This window comes from Oncorhynchus nerka, linkage group LG4 (genome assembly GCF_034236695.1).
Source record: "Oncorhynchus nerka isolate Pitt River linkage group LG4, Oner_Uvic_2.0, whole genome shotgun sequence".
Taxonomy (NCBI): domain Eukaryota; kingdom Metazoa; phylum Chordata; class Actinopteri; order Salmoniformes; family Salmonidae; genus Oncorhynchus; species Oncorhynchus nerka.
In genome coordinates this window covers 46413788-46432391 of record NC_088399.1, presented here as the reverse complement: position 1 = coordinate 46432391, position 18604 = coordinate 46413788, and the positions used below count along the sequence as shown (strand labels likewise).

The following is an 18604-nucleotide window of genomic DNA, read 5'->3' as shown; positions in this document are numbered from 1 at the left end:
GGCACTGCATTATTGTTTCTGACACAGACATGTAGTCGGGTTGAAAAAAGAGAAAACAATGCATTTCCCCCTTACTAGCTCTGACTTAGCTGAGAGTAAGTACATTTTTCCTCAAAGTAGCTATGACTGATATGTGATTGTCCCACCTAGCTATCTTAAGATGAATGCACTAAATGTAAGTGACTCTGTTTAAGAGCGTCTGCTAAATGACTCAAATGTAAAGGTAAAATAAAAAATCAATTTCATATGTATAGGCTACAATGAGATTTCCTGCATTTATCAAAGTCCCATCAGGTAGCCTGATTTCAGATGTGTCCATGTAAAACAGGATTATTACGGAAACGTTCTAATCAAACCGTTATATTCATCTATTGTGGTTAGTCAATCACATTGTGTGAATGTAACCGTTAATAAATAATAAAATGTAATCCATAACTGCAAGCTTAACAGTGCCCTTTATTGAATCAAGAAGATATTTGACAGGAAATACTTTTTGTTTGCAAACATTGCATGTCCATAGACCATTGAATGACATTTCTTAAAACACATCTCTGATCTAGTTTATAAATGTGACATAACAGACACCTATACCATGCTCCCCACAAAGCGCAGGTGATGTCATCAAACACACAAGAACTGCCTCCTTTCTCTCATACACACACAGAAATCCTCGATTTAGAGGATACTCACTGGGAATCTCACCAAAGATGACATTTTTGCCTTCAAAGGAGCAAAATAACTGTGACACACCTTTGTAGAATAAGGCATGTGTAAGATGTAATTTGTCTTTAAGTTTTCTCATGTCCTGGATGAACTTACCGTTGCACTTTCAGTTAACACATTTTCCCAGTGGGACTCATCTGGTCCCATTCCCATTCTAATCCCCCAAACTAATTTTACCGCAGACAACAACCGTTAAACTGACAGGGGTGGCATTTTGGACACACTTTAAGACACAGGTTCGATCATCCATCCTCTAGCGCATACTCAGTGTTAAGACTTAATGGATTGTAGTTCAGTAACAAACTTGCTTCAGTTTAAAAAAAGATGAGGTTATACATCTAATCAATTAATACTGGAACTTTTACAACAAACATTCCCCTGAAAAATATATTATACAAAACATCATAATGACAATGCACTCTCAAAATAAAACAGTGAAAATTGGTGCACGATCCAGTGATGAGAGCAACATAAGACACCAATAAATAGCCAGTGTTCGCATAGTCAGTAGCCTCTGCGTTACGGTAGATAGACATACTCCTTTCCTGACGCCCTGTCCCCAATCTCCCCGCACACACAGCCCAGGTTCCCTTCCAATTAAAAAAAAAGCAGAAATATAAAAGCATCTTCTTTATATCATGTCAAAAAAGTACATAAATAAAAAATAAAAAAAACTGTTCTTGTCGTTAGTATAAAAATTGGTAATAAAAAAGGAGAATCTTCAGTCAGGTCCGATGTTCTTGTCCATTGTCCAATTAAAAGTATTTTTTATTTTGTTTTCATATTGACGAGTTCTTCTGTCCACTCTACTTAAACTGGTTAGGGATAAGTCCCATCTGAGAATGCAAACTCATTGGAGGACTGGAGATGCCCTCTGACCAATCAGACATATTGGAATGTGGAGAGGAGCTGGACCATTGGTCAGGGGATCCGGGGGAGGGAGTTAGAAAGGGGTGGTCAGGCACCTGCAGCTGGTGATTGGGTGTGTTGTCTATTGGGCCGGAATAGCTGTGCTGGGAGGGTGGGGTGAGGAACTGTGTGCCGAGAATCTGGGTCTCCTGGGGGAGGATGGTGTGGATGGGGACCGAGCGACCCACCCCGTTACCCTGCTGCAGGTCCGAGCCGCTCAGCTCGCTGCTCAGGAAACTCTGGCTCAGGACCTGGCCAGCCGTGGTGGAGTTGGAGTTCTGGTGCTGGAGCTGCGGGTTCTGCCGGGAGTGCATCTGCTGCATGAGGTGGGGCGGCGTGCCCAGATGGCTGGTCTGCAGGCCCTGGTAGCCCATGATCCGGGACAGGGTGGCAGTGGGGACCCCGCGGAGGGGAGCCATCATACCGTGGGACATGGGAAGGCCTTGGTTAAAGCCACCCTGCTGCCCGAGACCCAGGTGTATCCTGGAGTGCCAATCACACTGTCCTCTTCCCCCAGCTCCGCCCATGGCCATAGTGATGGTTCCCTGGCTGCCGGGGCTGGAAACAGGCAGGTGGGACAGGCGGGGAGGGTTCGGGTCAAAGGGCATACGCCCCATGTCCTGCCCCTTGCCCATGCCCATCTGACCCACGTGGCTGTCTCCACTGCCTTGCAGGTGGTTGAACGACATGGGCGGAGACTGCTGGAATGGCGATGTCATTGGTGGCGACGCCACGTCGGACAGGTACCCGTGGGGCGACTCCAGGGAGTCGACGGGCGAGAGAACGGCTGAGCTGTCCAGCAGACTGCCCTTCCCGTCCAGGGACTTCTTCTTCCGTATCCTCATATCTTTGCCACCATCCTTCCCTCCAGAGCCTGGCTTGCGGACCTTCTTGCCCGGGGCGGTGGGCTTGAGGCTGCCCAGGTATCCGTTGGGGGAGCACAGAGGAGGAGACAGGTTAGTGGCGCTCAGGGTCCCATTATGGAGCCCTGGGCTCCTCACCAGGTTGTATTCATCGAGCAGACGGATGATGTCATGGTGCATTCGCTCCTGGGCGATGTCCCGGGGAAGCTGGTCCAGGTGGTCGGTGATCTCACGGTTGGCAAAGTGCTCCAGCAGTACCTTGGCCGTCTCATAACTGCCCTCTCTGGCTGCCAGAAAGAGAGGAGTTTCCTCCTAGAGAGAGAGCAAACAGTGTGTGAGAAAATGTTTATACAATACTTTTTTTTACATTCGACTGTGATTATTCTTCGATCCCTTGAACAATGGTGACATTTACTGGAATGGCATTGCACCACAATGAGCGTTTAGTATTTTTTTCCAAAATTTCGAAATACACCATTGAGCATATAACAATTACACACAACTACACAAGTTGGCAAATAGTAGTTTCACTAGTGTGTCAAATAGTGTGATATGTAAGAGCCATGTTTGTGTTATCCATGTTTTTCACCTTATTGTTCTGCATGTCTTTGTTGGCGCCATTCTTCAACAACACCATGGCAGCATCCACGTTGTTGACAGCTGAAGCCCAATGAAGGGCAGATTTACCTGGATGAGAAATTAAAATAAATAAAAAGATGGATCATTTAATGCAAAAGCAAATAACCTGCACATTCCTAGACCATGAGGGCCATAGTCCATGAAGTTGGGTCAGACGGTTGACCTTTTGTGACTAGGGGGCAGTATTTTCATTTTTGGAAAAATAACGTTTCCGTAGTAAATGGGATATTTTGTCAGGACAAGATGCTAGAATATGCATATAATTGACAGCTTAGGATAGAAAACACTCTAAAGTTTCCAAAACTGTAAAAATATTGTCTGTGAGTATAACAGAACTGATGTTGCAGGTGAAAGCCTGAGAAAAATCCAAACAGGAAGGGACTCTTATTTAGAAGGCTCTGTGTTCCTATGCGTCCCTATTGAGCAGTGATATCAACCAGATTACTTTTTCTATGGCTTCCCTAATGTGTCTAGTGTCACAATACATAGTTTCAGGCTTTTATTTTGAAAAATGAGCCTGAACGTCAACATTGCGTCAGTGGTCAGCTGAAGTCTCTCATAGTGTTTGGTGCGTAAAGGACAAATGCGGCCATTGTTTCTCTCTCTCCTACTAAGAAGCCACCAGTCCCGGTTGATATATTATCGAATAGATATTTGAAAAACACCTTGAGGATTGATTATAAACAACGTTTGCCATGTTTCTGTCGATATTATGGAGCTAATTTGGAATATTTTTCGCCGTTTTCGTGACTGCAATTTCCGGGCGATTTCTCAGCCAAACTTGAAGAACAAATGGAGCTATTTCGCCTACAAAAATAATATTTTTGGGAAAAAGGAACATTTGCTATCTAACTGGGAGTCTCGTGAGTGAAAACATCCGAAGCTCATCAAAGGTAAACGATTTAATTTGATTGCTTTTCTGATTTCCGTGACCAAGTTACCTGCTGCTAGCTGGACAAAATGCTATGCTAGGCTATCGATAAATTTATACAAATGCTTGTCTAGCTTTGGCTGTAAAGCATATTTTGAAAATCTGAGATGACAGGGTGATTAACAAAATCACAGAACCAAAGTAAATTCAGTGTAACACGGAACCCAAACTGGCTGCGCGCCTACGCCATCGTGCATAAGTGTATTCCACCAAACGGGATCACGACACGCAGGTTAAAATATTCAAACAAACTCTGAACCAAATATATTAGTTTGGGGACAGGTCGAAAAACAAACATTTATGGCAATTAAGCTAGCTAGCTTGCACTTTCTAGCTATTTGTCCTGGGATATAAACATTGAGTTGTTATTTTACCTGAAATGCACAAGGTCCTCTACTCCACAAATTATTCCACACAACTGAATCGTTTCTAGTCATTTCTCATCCTTCCAGGCCTTTTCTTCTCTTGACCTTCTATTGCGATTGGCAACTTTCATAAATTAGGTGCATTACCGCCACTGACCTCATCTTCAGTCACCCACGTGGGTATAACCAATGAGGAGATGGCACGTGGGTACCTGCTTCTATAAACCAATGAGGAGATGGGAGAGGCAGGACTTGCAGCGCAATCTGCGCCACAAATAGAACTGACTTCTATTTTAGCCCTTGGCGACGCAGACGTTCGTTGGCGCGTGCAGTGTGGGTGCAATAATTGAATAATATAGATTTCTACATTTATTTTGCAACGCTCGCGTCACAGTGTGGTCAGCCTGTAACCTACCAAAGTCATCGATGGCGTTGGCATCAGCATGGCAGTTGATAAGCTCATCCACCATGCCTTCCACAGCCAATCGGGCAGCCAGGATCAGAGGAGTTGTTCCATCATGCATGCGGGCGTCAAGATCAGTTGCCCGGTTCCGGATCAGAATCTGAACGAAAAGACAGACACCTTTAGTCAACAGGCTAAATCTGAGAGCAAAGTCCAAATGCTTAACTGGTAATAGGGAATGCTACATATGGCATTGTGTATATAATAGCATTTTCAATCCACGGAAATTCACAGTTTTGCACATGCTATAGAAAAGCATTTTGATAGTCCACAAATGAAAAGTGGCATATAAAATGAATATATTTACTATTTCAGAGTAGCACTATGCTAAGTATGTAGCACTACTAGAGTACTGTAGTAGTATAGAGAACTCTGGTACCTGGAAGACTCCCTGTGCGTCTGCAGCGACAGCGGCATGCAGTGGAGTGCGCCCCATGTTGTCCTGGACATTGGCGTCGGCGGTGGACTCCAGCAGTCGCTTGGCGGCGTCGGAACGGGCGTAGCGGGCGGCCAGGTGAAGAGCGGTCTCGCCTGTGCGGTCCGTCTGGTTGTGCAGGTTGGCGCCCTGGTAGATGAAGTCAGAGATGATCTCAGCCGAAGGGTCCTCCTCCTCCTCACTGTTCCCCGTCTCCAAGCCTCCTCCGCTGCACGAAGCGATCATTAGAGGAGTGAAACCATCTGAGAGATGGGAATTAGATAAGAGAGAAAAAAAACACACATTAGGACAAAGGGCAAATACTGAGTGGTCTCCTTTTCACCTCACTTAACACCCGATTTACTTAACAATAGGTGGGCATGGGGGTGTGGGCCTTTGCTCTTTTGTTTTAGTAATTGCTCCTCAAACAAGGGGGGAGGCCAATATCATCACAAATTCCCATCAGACCAACTCATTGAATGCCCTACTCCTTGAAGTTTGCAGTTGTGTCTAACAAACATTATTTTTCTCATAACATATTTATTTACCCTTTAGTGTGTGCACTTTCAATTTATTTATATGTGGGATATCCCATTTCAACAGGATTAAACATTTTTTGTATCACTGGAGGACATCTTTAAATGTTACTTCTAAACAAGTCATGTGACAGGGCGTCGACAGAGACACTATATATATATTTTTTATATTTTTTATTTCACCTTTATTTAACCAGGCAGGCAAGTTGAGAATAAGTTCTCATTTACAATTGCGACTTGGCCAAGATAAAGCATATAGTGTCACATATAGGCCCCCCACATCCTCCAGCTACTCCATCCAAGAGGGGGATATCAACCATTTCCAGGCCCAGGGACATGTACTAGTCTGTGGCGACCTAAATACCAGAACTGGACAAGAACCTGACACTGTCAGCACACAGGGTGACAAACACCTACCTGGAGGTGACAGCATTCCCTCCCCCACATGCCCCACTTGGCACAACTGCGACAACATAACCAACAAAAACGGGTCACAACTCCTGCAGCTCTGTCGGACGCTGGGTAAGTACAAAGTCACCGGTAGGCTTCAAGGGGACTCTTATGGTAGGTGCATATATAGCTCATCTCTTGGCAGTAGTACTGTAGACTACTTTATCACTGACCTCAATCTCTCAGAGCGTTCAGTCAGTCCAGTGACACCTTTATCAGATCACAGCAAAATCACACTCCTTGAACAGAGCTTTGCCCAATCATGAGGCATCAAAACCAAAGGAACTGAATAATATTAACGAATGCTATAGACAGAAGGAAAATAGTGTAGAAATCTACCAAAAAAACAATTAGGCAATAACAAATTCAATCCCTTCTAGACAACCTGGACAAAATGTTTCGCTGTAATAATGAAGGTGAATACTTGGCAGTAGCAAACCTAAACAGTATATTTGACCTCTCAGCTTCCCTACCAAATCTAAAAATGTCAAGCAGACAACCTAAGAAAATGAACAGCAATGACAAATAGTTTGATGAAGAATACCTAAGAAAGAAATTGAGAAACCTGTCTAACCATAAACATAGAGACCCAGAAAACCTGAGCTTACGCCTTCACTATGGTGAATTACTAAAACGATACGTCAGAAATCAGCTCAATGTAATTGAAGAATCCATAGAATCTAACCACTTCTGGGAAAATTGGAAAACTCCAAAACAAACAACAACACGAAGAGTTATCTATCCAAAACAGAGATGTATGGATAAACCACTTCTCCAATCTTATTGGCTCAATAAAAAGGAACAAACAGCAAAAAGATATACATGATCAAATAAAAATCTTAGAATCAACTATTAAAGACTACACTGGATTCTCCAATTACATTGAATGAACTACAGGACAAAACTATACAAACCCTCCAACCCCAAAAGGCCTGTGGGGTTGATGGTATCCTAAATGAAATGATAAAATATACAGACCACAAATTCCAATTGGCTATACTTAAACTCTTTAACATCATCCTCAGCTCTGGCATATTCCCCAATATTCGGAACCAGGACTGATCACCCCAATCCACAAAAGTGGAGACAAACTACCGTGGGATATGCGTCAACAGCAACCTTGGGAAAATCCTCTGCATTATCATTAACAGCAGACTCGTACATTTCCTCAGCAAAAAATGTCCTGAGCAAATGTACTGAGCAAATGTCAAATTGGATTTTTACCAAATTACCGTACGACAGACCATGTGTTCACCCTGCACACCCTAATTGACAAACAAACCAAAATAAAGGCAAAGTCACGCAGATGAGCAGGGACCCTGGGCATCTTCTTTTGGTGTTTTTCAGAGTCAGTGGAAAGGCCTCTTTAGTGTCCTAAGTTTTCATAACATAATTGCCTACCGTCTGTAAGTTGTTAGTGTCTTAATGACTGTTCCACAGGTGCATGTTCATTAATTGTTTATGGTTCATTGAGCAAGCATGGAAAACAGTGTTTAAACCCTTTACAATGAAGATCTGTGAAGTTATTTGGATTTTTACTAATCATCTTTGAAAGACGGGGTCCTGAAAAAGGGGTGTTTCTTTTTTTGCTGAGTTAATTTCCCTCAGATTACACAGACACACAAAGAATAAAACTGGATAAACTCCCATATATATTGGTTGAAATACCAGTGTGCCATCACAGCAGCAAGATTTGTGACCTGTTGCCACAAGAAAAGGACAACCAGTTAAGAACAAACACCTTTGTAAATAAAACCTATATTTATGTTTATTTATTTTCCCTATTGTACTTTAACTATTTGCATATCATTACAACACTGTATATATTCAGAATACGACATTTTAAATGTCTTTATTGTTTTGGAACTTTTGGAAGTGTAATGTTTACTGTACATTTTTTATTTCACTTTTGTTAATTATCTATTTCACTTGCTTTGGCAATGTAAACATATGTTTCCCATGCCAATAAATCCCATGAATTGAATTGAGAGAGAGAGAGAAGAGAGAAAAGGGAGTGAATGTATACAGTACCATTCAAAAGTTTGGACACACCTACTAATTCAAGGGTTTTGAAAAAACACATGGAATCATGTAGTAACCAAAAAAAGTATTAAACAAATCAAAATATATTTTATATTTTGAGATTCTTCAAAGAAGTCACCCTTTGCCTTGATGACAGCTTTGCACATTGGAATTTTCTCAACCAGCTTCACCTGGAATGCTTTCCCAACAGTATTGAAGGAGTTCCCACATATGCTGAGCATGTGTTGGCAGCTCTTCCTTCACTCTGCGGTCCAACTCATCCCAAACCATCTCAATTGGGTTGAGGTCGGGTGATTGTGGAGGCCAGGTCATCTGATGAAGCACTCCATCACGGTCCTTGGTCAAATAGCCCTTACACAGGCTGGAGGTGTGTTGGGTCATTGTCCTGTTGAAAAACAAATGATGGGATGGCATATCGCTACAGAATGCTGTGGTAGCCATGTTGGTTAAGTGTGCCTTGAATTCTAAATAAATCACTGACAGTGTCACCAGCAAAGCATCCCCACACCATCACACCTCCTCCTCCATGCTTCACGGTGGGAACTACACATGTGGAGAGATCATCCATTCACCTACTCTGTGCCTCACAAAGACACAGCGGTTGGAACCAAATATCTCAAATTTGGACTCTAGACCAAAGGACAGATTTCCACAGGTCTAATGTCCATTGATCGTGTTTCTTGGCGCAAGCAAGTCTCTTGTTCTTATTGATGTCCTTTAGTAGTGTTTCTTTGCAGCAATTCAACCATGAAGGCCTGATTGACGCAGTCCCCTCTAAACAGTTGATGTTGAGATGTGTCGGTTACTTGAACGCTGAAGCATTTATTTGGGCTGCAATTTCTAAAGCTGATCACTCTAGTGAACTTATCATTTGCAGCAGAGGTAACTCTGGGTCTTTCTTTCCTATGGCGGTCCTCATGAGAGCCAGTTTTCATAGCGCTTGATGGATTTTGCAACTGAAATTGAAGAAACTTTAAAAGTTCTTGACAATTTCCGGATTTACTGACCTTCCTGTCTTAAAGTAATGACGGACTGTCATTTCTCTTTGCTTATTTGAGCTGTTCTTGCCATAATATGGACTTGGTATTTAACCAAATAGAGTCTGCTGAATCTGCTGTATTCCACTCCTACCTTGTCACAACACAACTGATTGGCTCAAACGCATTAAGGAAAGAATTTCCAAAAATGTACTTTTAACAAGGCACACCTGTTAATTGAAATTCATTCCAGGTGACTACCCCATAAAACTGGTTGAGAGAATGCCAAGAGTGTGCAAAGCTGTCATCAAGGCAAAGGGTGGCAACTTTGAAGAACCTCAAATATATTTGGATTTGTTTAACCTGTTAGTACTCTAGGGGCAGTATTTCATTTTTGGATAAAAAGACGTGCCCGTTTTAAGCGCAATATTTTGTCACGAAAAGATGCTCGAATATGCTCGGAATTGATAGTTTTGGAAAGAAGAGAGTCTTACGTTTCCAGAACTGCAAAGATTTTCACTGTGAGTCCCTTAGAACAAATGCTTCGGGCAAAACCAAGATGTATGACCGACCAGGAAATGAACAGGATTTTTGAGGCTACGTTTTCCATGATCGCCTTATATGGCTGTGAATGCGACAGGAATCAACGGACACTTTATCTTGTTTCCCCAAGGTCTCTGCAGCATTGTGACGTATTTGTAGGCATATCATTGGAAGATTGACCATAAGAGACTACAATTGCCAAGTGTCCCGCTTGGGGTCTGCGTGGCATTTGGTGCGCAAAAGTGTTTTTCCCAGCTCCCAGTGTTTTTCCATTCGAATCAGACAACAAAGCAGGCTTCAAGGACGGTGCTTTCAATGGAGAGAAATATGAGAAACCACCTTCAGGATTGATTCAAACAACGTTTTCCATGTTTCAGTCAATATTATGGAGTTAATTCGGAAAAAAGTTCGATGTGTAGGTGACTGAATTTTCGGTTAGTTTCGGTAGCCAAATGCATAGTAACAAAAGGGAACGATGTGTCCTACACAATAATCTTTCAGGAAACACTGGACATCTGCTATGTAACTGAGAGTCTCCTCATTGAAACATCTGAAGTTCTTCAAAGGTAAATTATTTTATTTGATTCCTTGGCTGGTTTTTGTGAATATGTTGCGTGCTAAATGCTAACGCTAAATGCTAAGCTAGCTATCACCACTCTTACACAAATTATTGATTTTCTCTGGTTCTAAAGCATATTTTGAAAATCTGAGACGACAGGATTGTTAAGAAAAGGATAAGCTTGAGAGCAGGCATATTTATTTAATTTCATTTGCGATTTTTAGAAATCGCTAACGTTGCGTTATGGTAATGAGCTTGAGGCTGTAGTAACGATACCGCATGCGGGATGGGGCGGACTATGAGGTTAACACTTTTTTAGTTACTACATGATTCCATATGTGTTATTTCATAGTTTTGATGTTTTCACTATTATTATATAGTAAAAATAAAGAAAAACCCTGGAATGAGTAGATGTGTCCAAACTTTTGACTGGTACTGTATATAGAGATAAAAAAGAGCAGAGGGAGATCCTCACACACCTGGGCCTCGGACATTGACGTCCATGCAGTCATTCTCGATCTCTCCCTGGGGAGGCGTGGGGGCGATGGAAGGGATCCGCAGGTCAGCCGCGTCCAGGTGTTGCTGGGTCCACTGTCTGTGGTCAGTGCGGTCATCTAGGTCCAACACGGCCTGCTCCTCAAACTAACACAGAGACAAACATGGTCCATCAACTATCGTACAAAATAAAATAAAAATCAACGAATACAGGACAACACAATCTCTGTGACCACACAATACACATTATGTAGGCAAAGGCAATTATGTGTATGTAATTAACATTAATTCAACAATTTCCAGATGTGTACACAATTTTATACATTTAGTGGTTGTACATGGTCTGTGTAGGTTTCAGATGCTCTCTTACCCTAAAGCGTCTCGAGTCTGGCTCCTCCTCTCCCCACAATCCATTCTGGCTGTCGTCCATCAGAGAAATGTCCAAAATGTTCTTCAGTGGCCTGATGGACATAGAAAAGACAAGTTAGATAGCCACACATGAAAACACACACGCGCGCACGCACGCACACACGCACACACACACATACTTGAGTCCCACAGAGTCCTCTCCTACGGGCTCTCTGCGTTTCTTCTTGCTGGGCTCAGAAACTTTGAAGCCCTCAGGGAACCAGAGCTGTCCGTGCTCCCGTCGGCGTTTACGTGACACCAGCACCCCCAGGCAGATGAAGCCCAGTACAGCCAGCCCCAGGAACACCACGTACATTGGGTATAGCTCAGAGGATGCAGGGGTGGGCTGCACACCTGGGAGAGAGGGACAGGGAGAGTACAGCATGTCAGAATGGGGACAACTGTTGTACTATGTATGTAATTCTTACAGTTGAAGTCGGAAGTTTACACTTAGGTCGGAGTCATTAAAACTCGTTTTTCAACCAATCCACAAATTTCTTGTTAACAAACTATAGTTTTGGCAAGTGAGTTAGGACATCTACTTTGTGCATTTTTCCAGCAATTGTTTACAGAGATTATGTCACTGTATCACAATTCCAGTGGGTCAGAAGTTTACATACACTAAGTTGACTGTGCCTTTAAACAGCTTGGAAAATTCCAGAAAATGATGTCATGGCTTCAGAAGCTTCTGATAGGCTAATTGACATCATTTGAGTCAATTGGAGGTGTACCTGTGGATGTATTTCAAAGCCTACCTTGAAACTCATGGCCTCTTTGCTTGACATCATGGGAAAATCAAAGAAAAATAGCCAAGTACTCAGAATTTTTTGTTGTTGACCTCCACAAGTCTGGTTCACCCTTGGGAGAAATTTCCAAACGCCTGAAGGTACCATGTTCATCTGTACAAACAATATTACGCAAGTATAAACACCATGGGAGCACGCAGCCATCATACCGCTCAGGATGGAGACGCGTTCATCTCCTAGAGATGAACGTACTTTGGTGGGAAAAGTGCAAATCAATCCCAGAACAACAGCAAAGGACCTTGTGAAGATGCTGGAGGAAACAGGTACAAAATAATCTATATTCACAGTAAAATGAGTCCTTTCTATTGACATAACCTGAAAGGCCGCTCAGCAAGGAAGAAGCCACTGCTTCAAAACCGCCATTAAAAAAGACAGACTACGGTTTGCAACTGCACATGGGGACAAAGATCGTACTTTTTGGAGAAATGTCCTCGGGTCTGATGAAACAAAAATAGAACTGTTTGGCCATAATGACCATCATTATGTTTGGAGGGGGAGGCTTGCAAGCCGAAGAACACCATCCCAACTGTGAAGCCCGGTGGTGTTAGCATCATGTTGTGGAGGTGCTTTGCTGCAGGAGGGACTGGTGCACTTCACAAAATAGATGGCATCATGAGGATGGAAAATGATGTGGATATATTGAAGCAACATCTCAAGACATCAGTCAAGAAGTAAAAGCTTGGTCGCAAATGGGTCTTCCAAATGGACAATGACCCCAAGCATACTTCCAAAGTTGTGGCAAAATGGCTTAAGGACAACAAAGTAAAGGTATTGGAGTGTCCATCACAAAGCCCTGACCTCAATCCTATAGAAAATGTGTGGGCAGAACTGAAAAAGCGTGTGCGAGCAAGGAGGCCTACAAACCTGACTCAGTTACACCAGCTCTGTCAGGAGGAATGGGCCAAAATCCACCCAACTTATTGTGGGTAACTTGCGGAAGGCTTCCCGAAACGTTTGACCCAAGTTAAACAATGTAAAGGCAATGCTACCAAATACTAATTGAGTGTATGTAAACTTCTGACCCACTGGGAATGTGATGAAAGAAATAAAAGCTCAAATAAATCACTCTCTCTACTATTATTCTGACAATTCCCATTCTTAAAATAAAGTGGTGATCCTAACTCTAAGACAGGGAATTTTTACTATGATTAAATGTCAGGAATTGTGAAAAACTGTGTTTAAATGTATTTGGCTAAGGTGTATGTAACCTTCCGACTTCAACTGTATGTGCTCTACGTCGGTCTGTGAATATCTGTATATTGGCTGTATGACACACATTTTCCTAATGGATACATATAAAGTCACCATCATCATCTAAATCACAAGCAGTTATTAGCCTATTTTCATAATTTCATAGTCATATTTTATGAAGGAGAGACATTTTTTAATGGAGAGTATTTCAGCTTGAGAGACTGTATGTTGGTACTTACTGGTGACTGCCTCGATGTAAGGAACATTGAGGTTCCCGCTGGAGGCCAGCGCTCCCAGGAACGCGGCGACGTCGGTGGCGCTCTGGAAGCATTCCGTGGACTGCTGGTAGCACTGGCGGTTATCAATCTCCAGGTATACCACCGACCTATCAGAGAAGGGGAGTTAATTCAACCAATAATAGGGAAGGAAAGGATTCACTTGACCAATCAGGTCAACTTCTGACTCTCCTCTCAAATATCTAATCTAAGGAAAATTCTTTGGAAAGACTCAACAAGTAATGTCTGAGTGAGTGAGTGAGCGAGCGAGCGACTGTGGGTGCATTCGTGTGTGCATCATTGAATGCGTGTGACTGAGCAATCAATGTATAACAAAATGAACAAGTGTGTGTACCTACCCTTTGACCTGCATGAGGTCCAATTCTCGGCGCTGGCGGGGCAGGTTCACCATGGACCCCACGCTCTCCTTCACCTGGCCGAGCATGTTGGCTGGCACGACCGCCCAGTCAGGCCAGCTGTCGGTGGAACGCTTCACGTTGTGCTTGGCCAGCTCCTGCTCGCTGCCATAGTAGGGGAACACCATGGGCTCCCCGTTTGCGTCGCGCCGGAACACCACGTTGGTGTGCAAAACGCTGCTGAGCTCACGGAGGAACGTGGACAAACCATTTTTTAGCTGCTCGGGGGGGATGTGGACCACAAGGACCAGGTGGCCGTCAGCTAGCTTCTCGGGCATGTTGTTGGCGCAGTCCAGGCCGTCCCACTCGCACTCTGCGTTGTTACAGCCCTGGTCGCAGTGGCCGTCCGCGTAGTGGTCCTTACAGTATTGGTCATACAGCGGGCTGGGGAGATTAACATGGTCAATATTAGGATTAGCACTTAAGTTAACTAAAGACAGAGGACTTGGATGAGGTCGCCATGTAGATAGAAAACTAGGTAGGTTAGAAAGGATTACTTGCATAGGTAGACTTGTAAGGAGTTGGAAGGTTGGAAGTAGATAATAATGTTAATTATTCTTACAAACACAACATATCATCCTTCTTACATGGTTTAATATGTTTTAATAATCATCTGAGAGTGAAACAGGTTTGAGACTGGGCATAGTGAGATAGTGAGAGTTTGAGATGGAACACAGGATATAGGAATTCGAGCCGGACTGAGACTCACTTGCACTGTCCCTCCTGTCCCTGGCAGTCGAAGCCGTCGTAGAGACACCCAGGGCTTTTGCACTGCTCGTCGCACTTCCCGTCATTGAAGTACCGCCAGCACTGCAGAGCTGCCGAGCAGTTCTGCCATGGGTCATCGAAGTTGAGCGAGCAGTCGCCACCGTCCCAGCCGCAGGCGTGGTTGTTGCACAACGAGTCACAGATGTGGTTGCCCGCCCACTCGTCGCACTGCGGGATCTCGCAGCTCACCTCTACCTCGGGTGGTGGTGTGATGTCCCGGCCGAACCCACCGGGAAAGGAGTAATCAAGGATGTGGCAGAGCAGGCCATTGAAGTTGTTCGGGCAGCTGCAGTGGAAGAAGGGTGCATCGGGGGTTCTCTGGCAAGTGCCCCCGTTGTAGCAGTGGTTGACGTTGCAGGGGCTGTTCGTGGGAGTCTGGCACTCAGGGCCGGTAAAAGCCGTGGGGCACAAGCAACGAGGGCTCAGGTGGCCAGAGACACAGGTGCCACCATTTCTGCAGTTGAGGCTACCACAGAAGCGTGAGTCGTATTCGCAGGAGGAGCCTGTGTAACCCTGGATAGACAGAGATCGGTGAGATGAGGTTGTACCTTAAAACAGTCTGTTGGTACACACATTTACTTTGCATTGCCAAACCGCTCCCTTTCCACAAAGATATACAAAAAAGAGACAAAGTGAATCAAACACATAAATAATGATGCTTAATGAGATTGTGGCTATAAATACATAGGGAACTAGGGGCTGTCCAAATGTCACCCTATTCCCTTTTCTCTATATGGGGAACATGTTGCCATTATGGCCAGGGTGAGGTCCACAGTTTGTTGTCTGGTCAGTGGAGTGTGGCTCAGTTGGTAGAGCAAGGCGCTTGCAATGCCAGGGTTGTAGGTTTGATTTCCACGGGGAGCAGTACAAAAATGTAAGCACTCACTACTGCTCTGGATGAGATTGTCTGTTAAATGACTAAAATGTAAATGTGCTCACCGGTGGGCATTTGCAGATGAATCCGTCGGGGTTGTTACTGGCCACTGCACACATTCCTCCGTTCCTACATGGTCTCCCCTTACAGCCATCAAACACCTTGTCACAGCGCTGGCCTGGAGTTGAGAAGAGAGAGGGAGAACGATGTGTGTTATTTATGTACATTACAAATGTGTGGACAATGTGTTTTTTTGCATTGTTGTGTCAATCGGTCATAAACACAGAATAATCCAATTTATTTGAGGTGCGTAGGGTATGGTCAGTACCTGTGTATCCAGTGCGACACTCGCAGCGGTAGCTGTTGCGGAGCTGGACACAGTTGTAGGAGCCTCGCAGGTCGCAGGGGTCCGACAGGCACTCGTTGACGTCACCCTCGCAGCGCTCCCCTACGTAGCCAGCGGGGCACATGCAGTGGTAGCCCCCCACTCTGTCCACACACTGACCCTTGTTGAAACACTTGGGCTCATTGGTCAGAGGGTCTGTAGAGGGGTTGCAGTCATCCAGGTTGATCTCACAGTGAATGCCTGGGGAAAGGGTGGGTTGAGGATTAGCATTCAGGATTAGACCCATCATTTGTATAATATCAAGTGTATGGACCAGGTTTTCCTTGAGTAGGGTTGCACAATTCTGGAAACTTTCAAGACATTTCCAGATGATCTTGAAATCCAGGTTGGAGGACTCCCGGAATCAGGAGGGAATAAGCAGTAAATATGGAAGAACATGATTACATCTAATTATATGTAATTTAGCATAGAGCTCCACTACTACTGCATGGTTCTACATGACTAATATGCTGCTACTAACTGTTCTGTGCTTGTTTTTCAGTGGTAGACTGTAGACGGATGAGAGCTTCATAGAGATTTTTATGAGATGGCTGGTGTGTGTGTGTGTGTGCTAATGTGTACCTTGTGTTCCTCTGGGACAGGAGCATTTGTAGGTGTTTATGAGGTCGATGCAGGTGCCCCCGTGCTGACAGGGCTGAGACAGACATTCGTTGATCTCCTTGGAGCAGTTCACCCCGTGGTACCCAGGAAGACACTGACAGAGACAAACCGGACCAAAACCATTCAAATACCAGAGAAATTAAGAACTATCTTAAACACGATTCAAGATACCCAGCATTGCTCTACTTTCACACTGTTCTAATATCAAGTGTATGGACAAGGTCTCCCTTGTGTAGGGTTGCAAAATTCTGGAAACTTTCAATAAATTCCCAGATTTTCCCAAAATCGTGGTTGGAGGTTTCCGGATTTCCAACCTGGATTTCTGGATAATCTGGGAATTTATTTAAAGTTTCCAGAATTTTGCAACCCTACTCAAGGAGACCTGGTCCATACACTTGATATAATCAACAGGTGGTTCTAATCCTGAATGCTGATTGATTAAAACCCTATTTCAGCCGGTGTCTGTTCCACAAATTACCACTTGCTAAATCTATGACGTTAAAATGCTTGTCTCATCAACCCAGCCAGGCAATTTATAAACTTGATCTCCACTATAAAAAGCATCTAGACATTATCACACATTTCTTTTAAACCAACATTTTGCTTTCAACAGCAGATATTTGTATAAACATTGCCATCTATCTCTCCAACATTTGCAACACTGTTTCAATATTGAAATTCAATCTCCTGCTGTCCCATTTTTTTTATTTTTTTTATTTCACCTTTATTTAACCAGGTAGGCTAGTTGAGAACAAGTTCTCATTTGCAACTGCGATCTGGCCAAGATAAAGCATAGCAGTGTGAACAGACAACACAGAGTTACACATGGAGTAAACAATTAACAAGTCAATAATACAGTAGAAAAAAGGAGAGTCTATATACATTGTGTGCAAAATGGTAGAACCCATAGTAATGAACATGTCGGGGGTCAGGACGAAACAGACAGGAAGACAGCGTTTCTCAGCCAGTCAAAATCTGGAATCAGCTGGCATCATTTTTATGGATATATACAAAAAAATCTATATTGAAAAAAGTAATTTGCAGTCTTTCCAGCTTCAGTTTGAAGTGATTGTATTACTGTAGCTTTGTTGTTGGCTAGCTCCTCTGAACAATAGTGTCATGACAAATGATCACATTTTCTATGTCAGGCGAAATCATGCCTCATTAGCCGTAGTTGGCTAGCTAGCAAATAAGGGATAAGAACGCTGCCAGTCAGTATGGCAATGGAACATTTAGAACGAACGACTGGGCCACGTCCAAAGATGCAGAACAAAAAGACTGAACGACTGGGTCGCGTCTCTAGCAACCCTAGATTTGTGTTGGGACAACAGTTGAAGTCGGAAGTTTACATACACCTTAACAAAATACATTTAAACTCCGTTTTTTATTTATTTATTTTTTTACAATTCCTGACATTTAATCCTAGTAAAAAGTCCCTGTTTTAGGTCAGTTAGGATCACCAGTTTATTTTAAGAATGTCAAATGTCAGAATAATACTACAGAGAATGATTTATTTCAGTTTTGATTTATTTCATCACATTCCCAGTGGGTCAGAAGTTTACATACACTCAATTAGTATTTGGTAGCATTGCCTTTAAATTGTTTAACTTGGGTCAAACGTTTCAGGTAGCCTTCCACAATAAGTTGGGTGAATTTTGGCCCATTCCTCCTGACAGAGCTGGTGTAACTGAGTCAGGTTTGTAGGCCTCCTTGTTAGCACAAGATTTTTCAATTCTGCCCACACATTTTCTATAGGATTGAGGTCAGGGCTTTGTGATGGCCATTCCAATACCTTGACTTTGTTGTCCTTAAACCATTTTGCCACAAATTTGGAAGTATGCTTGGGGGTCATTGTCCATTTGGAAGACGCATTTGCAACCAAGCTTTAACTTCCTGACTGATGTCTTGAGATGTTGCTTCAATATATCCACATCATTTTCCTCCCTTAT

At 43.4% G+C, this 18604-nt stretch overlaps 1 protein-coding gene across 1 annotated transcript in view; it reads right to left on the bottom strand.

Moving 5' to 3' along the window:
• Window positions 1-436: 436 nt before the first annotated feature.
• The window catches only part of LOC115128123 (neurogenic locus notch homolog protein 1-like), a 64446-nt gene continuing 46278 nt past the window's right edge, over window positions 437-18604 (bottom strand). The window contains exons 22-34 of the mRNA XM_029657730.2: window positions 16617-16749; window positions 15978-16235; window positions 15715-15827; window positions 14717-15288; window positions 13951-14391; window positions 13556-13701; window positions 11460-11673; window positions 11282-11372; window positions 10896-11058; window positions 5273-5571; window positions 4846-4993; window positions 3085-3182; window positions 437-2807 (exon numbers count right to left, since the gene is read on the bottom strand). Of these exons, the coding sequence (XP_029513590.1) occupies window positions 1530-2807; window positions 3085-3182; window positions 4846-4993; window positions 5273-5571; window positions 10896-11058; window positions 11282-11372; window positions 11460-11673; window positions 13556-13701; window positions 13951-14391; window positions 14717-15288; window positions 15715-15827; window positions 15978-16235; window positions 16617-16749 (3954 nt within the window). The 3' untranslated portion in view covers window positions 437-1529. The remainder of the gene's footprint in view (window positions 2808-3084; window positions 3183-4845; window positions 4994-5272; window positions 5572-10895; window positions 11059-11281; window positions 11373-11459; window positions 11674-13555; window positions 13702-13950; window positions 14392-14716; window positions 15289-15714; window positions 15828-15977; window positions 16236-16616; window positions 16750-18604) is intronic.